Consider the following 9,171-nt stretch of genomic DNA (forward strand, 5'->3'; position numbering starts at 1 on the left):
TGCTTTTTAAACAACTCTTCAAATAACACTACAAAGACATTAGAAGATTTTTACAATTATGAAAATTTATTTTAATGATTTTAAAGAATTTTTTTTAAAAGGTCATGCAGAAATCTGAGGTGAATCCATTTGTAAACACTGGTTACCTTACTGTAAAGACACCAGTGATTAGCTGCAACCCGGAACACCTTCAATAAAACACTGCTGAAATTGTGTACCTAGAGAGGAAAGCTTTGCAAGGCAAAGCACCACCTGTTTGTGGGACACAGAATCATAGATCATAGAATGGTTTTGAGTTGGAGAAGATCCTTAAAGATCTCTACAAGGGCAGAAACATCTTCCACTAGATCAGGCTGCTTAAAGCCCAATCCAACCTGGCCTTGAACACTTCCAGAGATGGGGCATCCACAGCTTCTCTGGACAACCTGTTCCAGTGCCTCACCACGCTTTGACTCCAAGAATTTCCTCTTCTAAACTTACCCTCTTTCTCTTTAAAACCATTACTCTGCTACCCATTATCCGATCACTAAACTGCCTGATAAAGAGTCCTTCCTCATCTTTGCTGTAAGCCTTTTTTAAGTACTGGAAGGTTATGGTCTCCCTGGAGCCTTCACTTTATTAGGCTAAACCATCCAAAGTCACTCAGTCTGTCTTCATAGGGGAGGTACTCCAGCCCTCTGCCCACCTCTATGGAGTCAGCATGGTTTCATTAAAGGGAAGTCATCACTGATCTACCTTCTGTGATGAAGTTACTGGCTTAGCTCAAGGAAAACCAGTAGATACTGTTTTCCTGGACTTCAGTATGGCCTTTGACACTGTCTCAGATAACACCTGCATGGACAAGCTGTTGACGTAGATAGATAGGCAGACAGTAAAGTGGATTGAAAACTGCCTGCATAGCTGGGCACTGACACAGCTGATGAGCAGTGCAAGGTCTAGTTGGAGGCCAGTAATTAGTGGTCTGTCCCAGGGGTCCATACTGGGTCGGGTCCTTCATGCCATGTTAATCGATGATCTGGATGGATGATCAGGCAGAGTGTATCCTCAGGAAGCTTGTTGATGACACAAAACTGAGGCTGTGGAAGCTGCGCAGCCTGGCAAAAAGGGCTCAGGGGGAGCTCATCAATGCATATAAATACAGGGAGGGTGCCAGACTCTTTCCAATGATGCTCCTTAACAGGACAAGAGGTGATTTGCACAAACTGAAACTCAAGGAGGATGGCTCTGAATAGAAAGTGTTAAAGAAACACTGTGAGGGTGACTAAGAATTACCACCGATTGACCGGGGAGACTGGAGATTCTACCCCTGGTAAATTTAAACTGTTTGGGCAAATGGCTCTAGATGTCCCTTTTTAAGCAACACAGTTGGACTAGATGATCTCTTTAGGTCCCTTTCACCCTCAACCACCCTGTGATTCTGCAAATAATAAAACATTAAAACTAGTCCAGACATTTGTACATTGTGAGACACTAAATGTCTTCAAAGAAAGGGAACAGTCCCGATTTGATATCCCTTGTGACATGTGATGCAAATCCCTTCTCAGTTATTCAGCAAGATCCATCCTTTAATTCTCTAAAAAGCTCCCTATTACCCTCTTGGTAGCTTGCCAGATGTGCTAGGTCTCCTGCAAGCTTCCTGTTTCTGACTTTGGCTTTTAAAAACTTCTTCAGCTATTTGCCCTTGTAATTTCCTTCGTCCACACTGCCTGATACAGTTTACATTACTGTAACCTTTATTCTAGTTATCAACAGCAGAAGCAGATGAGAGATTTACTCTGCCTATCTCGTGGGCCGAGTTTTCTGGTTGCAAGAGTTTTCTAATACAAACATTTAAAAAACTAGAAGGCAGCAGCTTCTGCCTTTTGTACAGTGTCTGGCTGTATACTTAATGGTCTCTTCAAATAAATTACATAATGGACAAAAAACAGCCTTTCAAACACAACAGCACATAAAAGCCAAATGCTGACTTGTTTAGCCTTGCCAAAAGAAGACTGAGGGACACAAGGGGGAGCAGAACTCCTGCTATAAATATCTCAAGGAGAGGACAGTTATTCATACTAAGGGAACACTGGTGTAAGAACAAGTGCATATGAACTAGTTGTGAAAATATCTAGGATGAATCCTGAAAGCAGATTTTCTTCCACTGGAGCAAAGACACTCCAGAGCAGCCTTAAAATACACCTAACACCAGCACACATACACAATGGCATCCAGGTTCATGGACAAAAGTTTAACAGGAGAGACTGGACCCCTGACACAAAAGATCATTTTACTATTGCATCCTTGTCATTTGTTCCACATTATAATTCATTCTAATAAAGACCAACGCTTTTAATGGACAAATGTCACTTTACAACCAAGCATAAACCTCACAATCACTTGTACTGATGAATGACAGTCAAGCATATGGAATGCCAGTGTATGCCTCACTGTCCTGGGTTCCAAGATGTGGGTGGGGGTCTGTATTCTATTAACACCTGTTAGACCAGAGGAGCAGCTTTCTTTTCCACTGGATTCCCAGAGGAAGACTAGGCCCATCTACACCACCACTGGGCCTTCAGAGGAAAAAGACACCCTTCTACAGTATCATTGCTTCTACAGAACCACATCTGTCACTCCAGGAGGACTGCAGCCACCATTTCAATTGGACTGCTACCAATACCGTGATCAACAGGGTATTAGGTCATAATCTCTGTCAGTGTTGTTTTGTATTACTGCATTTTTTATTTTCATTTTCTCCTTCTCCCCTAATAAAGAACTGTTATTCTTTTACCCATATCTCTGCCTGAGAGCCCCTTAATTTCAAAATTATAACAATTCAGAGGGAGGGGGTTTACATTTTCCATTTCAGGGGAGGCTCCTGCCTTCCTTAGCAGACACCTGTCTTTTCAAACCAAGACACTCACAGAAAGGGCATAAGCATGACATACCAGAGTTTATCAGTCTCAGAAATAACCCTGATAAAGTATGTATATAACTCAATCTTCACTGTCTGGCTGATGCACTGATTTTGTACCTGTTTCAGCCAGGGGTTAAAATTCTCAGCCCCCTCTGGAAGGTTTTCCAGCATAAGCAGAGTGGAGGCAAAGTTAAATGGTTACAATATCTCACTGGATGGTATCACATTCTTACTTCTTAGACTGAAATATGCAATGCAAGCAATTGATACTTTTATACCATTATAACCACAAATTAATTAGGAAGATCATACGCTTCAACGACTTGAACCACTAACAGGCTCATCTGAAGTCCTTGAAAGAAATCTCAAACATTTCTTACAACTAAACCCCAGCACCCAAATTATTCTTAATTCATGAAGAAGGTTTTGCTTATTAGCTGATTTTGAATGCCAGAAGGTAACTTTCATTCCGAATAGACTGCCCTGTGACACTGAGTGGTGAGTGGTGGAATTTCACTTTTGTAATTTTATTATAATCTGAAAGAGATGGTATCTGAAGAGCAGAGAAAATGACTATACAAAGAATTTATAAAACATTCATTTATATACTGAAGACTTTTAGATGCTTCTTTACAGTTTCAAGAAAAAAACTTAAAATTTTCACTAGTAGAAAAAACCAAGAAAGAAATATTAAATATTTAATGACAGTGTTGGATACATGAAACCGTTAATAAAAAACATGGCTTTTAGCATTTTGTAGTTTAACACTGTATGATTATAATAGCGTATTTATGAACCACATTAACAGAAGTCTGGCTAAATATATGCGTCAACTTGCTGCTATTAGTTATGAAATTATGAAATATACACATCTATCAAAATTCTTGAAAGTGCTATATAAAGATTAGTCTTATATTTGCCATGAACGTGTAAGTTCCATGAATATTTTTCTACACAGACTACATAATGTTACATACTGAACTATCTTGCTTTGTCCATTTTAAAATTCATTAAAAAGCAAATGCACATGGCAATATACCATCCAAGGGAATGCAAAATAGAAAATCTCCCTTAGAAACAGGGTAACTTCTTTTTTTCCCACTTAGCAAGTAGTGCTAAACTCCCAGAAAATACCACCAGGAGTGTCAGCATGCAACCCCTCATGCTTTTGAATTCAGCAGACCTGGAGAAAGCACAAGGAATATAAAATAAGGTCCTGAATGGAAATGACAATACACGGGAGAAAAAGACATTTTATTTTCAGCCCAAAGGCCAACACTTAGTGTCTAAGAAGATACACTAAAATTTATTATCTACATAAGTGAAAAAATATAGTTTAAAATATCCTCCTCGTTTCAATTCTTACAACACATCAGCTTAAAATCTAATTGAGACTTAAATCTACTTGAAATGTTAGCTGAAGAATTTCTGTGGGCTCCAACAGGGTGATGAGATTCGGCAACTAGAATCTTAGTACACCAAAAGAATCTTAAAAGAAAACTTGTTCTCATATTTTATAAAAGGAGCAAAGCTCCTACATGTAAGAACTGCATTCTTTTTTTTGGATGGTACATAAACACTGTTTAAGTAGTATACCTCTGCGCCAAAAGAACAGAACTGTATGTTACTAATCAGAGGTACTTGCCTTTTTTGCTTCAATGGTAGCTATTGAATTCCGCACTTTGTATTGCTTCACCCCTCTACAGATATCCAATGCCTACTGCTACTAATAAACCACTTTCTGGTCCAAGTACATTAAACTTCAAATATTTCTTCTCTATCTCTCTCTTCCTCACCACTTTCCTCTTAAAAAACATGGAAGTTATTTACACAAAATTGGCAGTTACACAAATAATTTGGTAACACTTCAGCTATGGTAACTGAAAAAGGTTTAACACGGTCCCAACACATCAGGAAATACAAAGAGAGCTGTTAAAAAAACCCCATATTTTATACAGGGCAAATATAGTTCAAATTGGTGGGTAAAAGGATTAAAATCTACAAGTGGATAAAGTGGCTCATGTATCAACATACAAAATACAGAATGTTATTTTATTCCTCAGGTCATTAACATAATGTTGACAGCTACACATGAAAGAAATAGAAGCAATGAAATTTTTCAGCACTTGCCACACTAAAGTTGCATTATAACCATCAGTTCTCATACAGGGGTCTAGTATTGCTCTTTTTGAATGAATGGGAACTACACAGGAGATGTCAGTGGCTTACTCTCCTTCCACTGCAGGCTTCCACTGTAACCTACTGCATCAATTTTCTATAAAGCTAAATAGCACTTTCTTATCTATTTCATATATCAATGTGTTAAAAAAGATAAAGAGATATGTACAAGTGTGCTGGATGTAGAAATCATGACATAAATGCTCTCAAGAAATGGGACGAAGTAACAAAATAAATTCCATTCACTTTCAAGGAATAACACTAGCTCAAGGAATAACAAATCAATATAGTTCCTATAGATGAAAAAAAAAAGGTAAAATAATCCTCAAAACTCCAGCAAAATAATGGGGTAGAAGAGTCCGTAAATATGATTACGTATTATGTAGGGGAATAAAACAGTATTGCAGAGGCAGAAAATGGGAAGAGTCTTGTCACTGTAAGACAAAAGACAAAATATCAGACTATTTTCTCTAGCAAGGCCCAGGCTACACACACATTTACTTACACAAATTAGTGCTAAAGGTAAAGCTCAACAGTGGTCTAGTTTAAGAATTATCTCTCTGACATACCAAGATCTGAGATCCACTATAAATAATCTGTCACAGGTAAAAATGCATAAATCATACAATCTTCCTCTATGCTTTCCCCTCATTTTTATCCTGTAATTATAAAATGCTTAATCTCCCCTGCTTAGGTCTCCATATTAAAAAAATTACAACCCCCCCCCCCAACAATTATAGAACAGATTTTCACACCTCTTTCTGTTCTGCCACTTCTGCTCTACTGAAAAAATTTCAAACTAAAACAGCTCAGCCTTCTTAACACTAAATACAGAGCAATCTTCCTGAACATTCCACACTGCCACTCCTTTCTTACCATAACACAACTTGCACAAACGCTCTCTTCACATACATCTTCCCCATTCTCCATTCAGTTCTCATGACTGATCACAAAGACATAGGGAAGAGCAAATAGTTTTCCTCAGATAATCATTCTCCTAAAAGTATGTTTGCAAGGCCTATAACTACCATTGATGCAATCATGGCAAGTGTCTTTGTGGAGGTTTTACAAAACACTTCCTGAACAAAAAAGTAGTGCAATCTACTAAGTATTTCTGCTCCAATAAACTATGAGAAACAGCATCTAAAGATATATTAGAAACCCATTAGGAGAAAAGTTCTTCATTTATGCTTCATTCAGGTAAGGGCTATGTGGTTTAGGGTGGCACCCAGCTTCTTTTGTTTTGTCCTCTGATATAAAAACAAATAAATCATGCTTTGTGAGGCATCTTGAAAAAAAAGCCTGAGGTCTTGCAAACACAAAACACAGATCATCCTCTGCTTGCCTTATTGGGAATGACAATATTCAGACATTGTTGCTGAATAGCTTTTCTCCCTCTCACAGTGATTTCCTTCAGTGAAGCCAGCGAAGAGTTCTGAATCAAGGATGGAAAGGCATCAGATCTTCTGGGATCCAATCATGACCTTTGATACAAAGTTTACAATAGCACTGGCAGGTTGTTCTGGATCATGTTCTGCAAAGAGGTGGCATACGTTGTCTGTGGCACTGCCTTGCTTCCTGGCAATGAACCCAAACACTCTGCAAGGGCAGCAATCAAAGTATGTCAGAGAACTGACAGATAGGCATTGCCTCACTTCATAAAACAGAAAAGATACTGCAGAAACCAAGCACACATATAAGACTTCTCTGTTCTGAAGGACAAGGTTCCATGTGGCTGCTAAACACAGTGGTCCAGATGCACCAGCCAGCTCAGGAGAGAATCAGGGAAGCAGACTGTCTCCTTCCTGCTACTCTGTCCATATGGCATCCTGTACTGTTTGCTGTCAGACATGCTGATAACCCTGGAGATATATTTAATCAGATTCGATACTGCTGTTCTCTAACCTAGTTTGGGGGGCGTGTGGTGTGGTGTGGTGTGTCAGGGATTGCCCAAAGAGAGGAATTTGAGGGCCACATGTCTTAGTGGACAGAGTACTGGAAAAAGGATTTAAGCCATCTATTTCTGTTCCTTTCCAGAAACAAGTGCTGAGCCTCTCTGTGTAAGTTATTTCTTTCGATTAAAGGGTAACAACAACGTTTGCCTTCAACAGAAAACACTTTGCAATCCACAGGTAATCATGTATTTATGCCATACACTAATATTACTAGGAGTGTTTTCATCTAGGTACTAGAAGAGGGATTTTTTTTAAAGCTATGAGTCTAAGTGAGAAAAGCTTGTGTTAAGTCTTGCTGGACAGGTGGAACACAAAACTGAGAGAGCAAGTATCACTGGAATACCTGAACCCACAGTCAAATCACAGACCCTCAATCTAAATAAACCATATGAGCTCTGGCTCCAGACTTCCCACCCCCACCCATCACATAATTAGACCCCAATTTACAGAGGTGTAGATGAAGTAACCAATGTCTAATTACAGAGGTATGAGAGACTTTTGTCTCTGAACAGATGCTTGCCCTTCAACTTCTCAGACAAAAGTAATTTAGAACACTGAACATTCAGTTAAGAGACTCTACTTACTTTGCAGAAAGGCCATCTTTCATCCACCTTGTCCATTAAGAAAACAGTAAAAAAAACATCAAATGGAGAAATAAAAATGTTAGTTTTAGTTTGTTTGTTGGGGGTTTTTTGGTAGAACAACACAAATAACATATTAAAAATACTGCTTGTCATACTTACTTTCTGTCCTGTGGATCCAAAGCACAGAAAATAACAGTGTTGACTGAATAATGGCGCCGAAAAAAGAGTCTGTATAGGAAGAAAGAAAATGAATTTTAGAAACAGTAACGATGCTTGGAATTCCAAACAATAAACTAATCTGAAAAATAAATTGTGTTTAGTCTTAATTTAATACAGACAATATTTTTTGCTATCTTTGAGTGACTTTCAAATCCACCTGAACGGCTCCAACCCAAAAAATACATGTTTAAAACACTAACATAAAGTTTTTTGAACTAAAGGAAAACTGACTCTCAAGCTAAGAGCTAGGAGTATGAAATGTATTTTTTCTAAAAACTGGCCATTTAGATACTATTTTTGTGGGACAGACAACTTTGTGGAACTTGCGAATAATTTGATCATCTTACATTTCAAAATATTCACACTCCTAGGCATTACCATTAAGGTAAAGGTTCTGTGATCTGCTACAAATGATTGCAAACCCCATGGAATGAAGAAGTCTGGCACCTTTTTTTTTAACCTATAATGAATTCCTGTTGTCCTTCCTTTGTTACTGTAATTTTTCTAATTGAAAGAGTTTGTGGTAGCCCAACTAGCACTTAGAACAAAGTAAATATAAATTAACTTTTTATCACAGTTTTTTACAGGCCATCCAAAACACTGTTTCAGATCCTGGAGATACACATCATCTGCTTAAGTCAGCTCTGTTCAATGATACTAGTGAAAAAAATCATGAAGATAAATTACTTCACAGAACAAGTTCAATATCAAATGCTAGCAAAGCCATTACTTTCCTAAGAAATAACAATAAAAAGTCTCCTATCAAAGTGACCTTCCAAAGGTAAAATATACCATGTGGAAATAAAGTCCACAACTTTAAAATATATTTTCCTGTACTACAGCTATCCTACACAGTCACCGTCATTCCTATAATCCTGGTATCCTCTGAGACAGAGATTGCAAAATGTAACTAGGAACATCCAATCAACAGTGGCCAACAGGGACAGGGACAAATAATCCCTTCCCGTCCTTATTTGCTTACTTTCTTTGATTATCTGTCAGTGTGATTCCCTGAGCAGACACCTTGAAATGGACAATGGTTGAGATAGGAGACGGATCTTGCATCAGTGTCAGGCTCAAAGCTTTCTGTACTGCCTGGTATCCTGTGAGGGACTCCATCTCTACTGAATTCAGGTACCAAACATTACAAGCTGTAATGAAAGAGGGGAAAGATTTTGAGATGTCACAGGCCTTTTACTCTCCCTTTGGTTTTAATACCTTTATATCAAAGCCAATGAATATATTTATTATTACCCGTAGATATCCTGAAATTTAAATAAACACAAAGCAACACCAGAGAGTACACTTGTAGGTAGTACTGGAGCAAAGGCATTCC

At 38.2% G+C, this 9,171-nt stretch overlaps 1 protein-coding gene across 1 annotated transcript in view; it reads right to left on the reverse strand.

Annotated features, from left to right (window-relative positions):
- Positions 1 to 3,398: 3,398 nt before the first annotated feature.
- Positions 3,399 to 9,171, reverse strand: part of TNS3 (tensin 3) — a 131,717-nt gene continuing 125,944 nt past the window's right edge. Inside the window, exons 26-29 of the mRNA XM_031062176.1 lie at positions 8,818 to 8,986; positions 7,776 to 7,844; positions 7,617 to 7,643; positions 3,399 to 6,676 (exon numbers count right to left, since the gene is read on the reverse strand). Of these exons, the coding sequence (XP_030918036.1) occupies positions 6,535 to 6,676; positions 7,617 to 7,643; positions 7,776 to 7,844; positions 8,818 to 8,986 (407 nt within the window). The 3' untranslated portion in view covers positions 3,399 to 6,534. The remainder of the gene's footprint in view (positions 6,677 to 7,616; positions 7,644 to 7,775; positions 7,845 to 8,817; positions 8,987 to 9,171) is intronic.

The sequence above is a fragment of the Geospiza fortis genome, unplaced genomic scaffold, assembly GCF_000277835.1.
Source record: "Geospiza fortis unplaced genomic scaffold, GeoFor_1.0 scaffold108, whole genome shotgun sequence".
In the NCBI taxonomy this organism is placed as follows: domain Eukaryota; kingdom Metazoa; phylum Chordata; class Aves; order Passeriformes; family Thraupidae; genus Geospiza; species Geospiza fortis.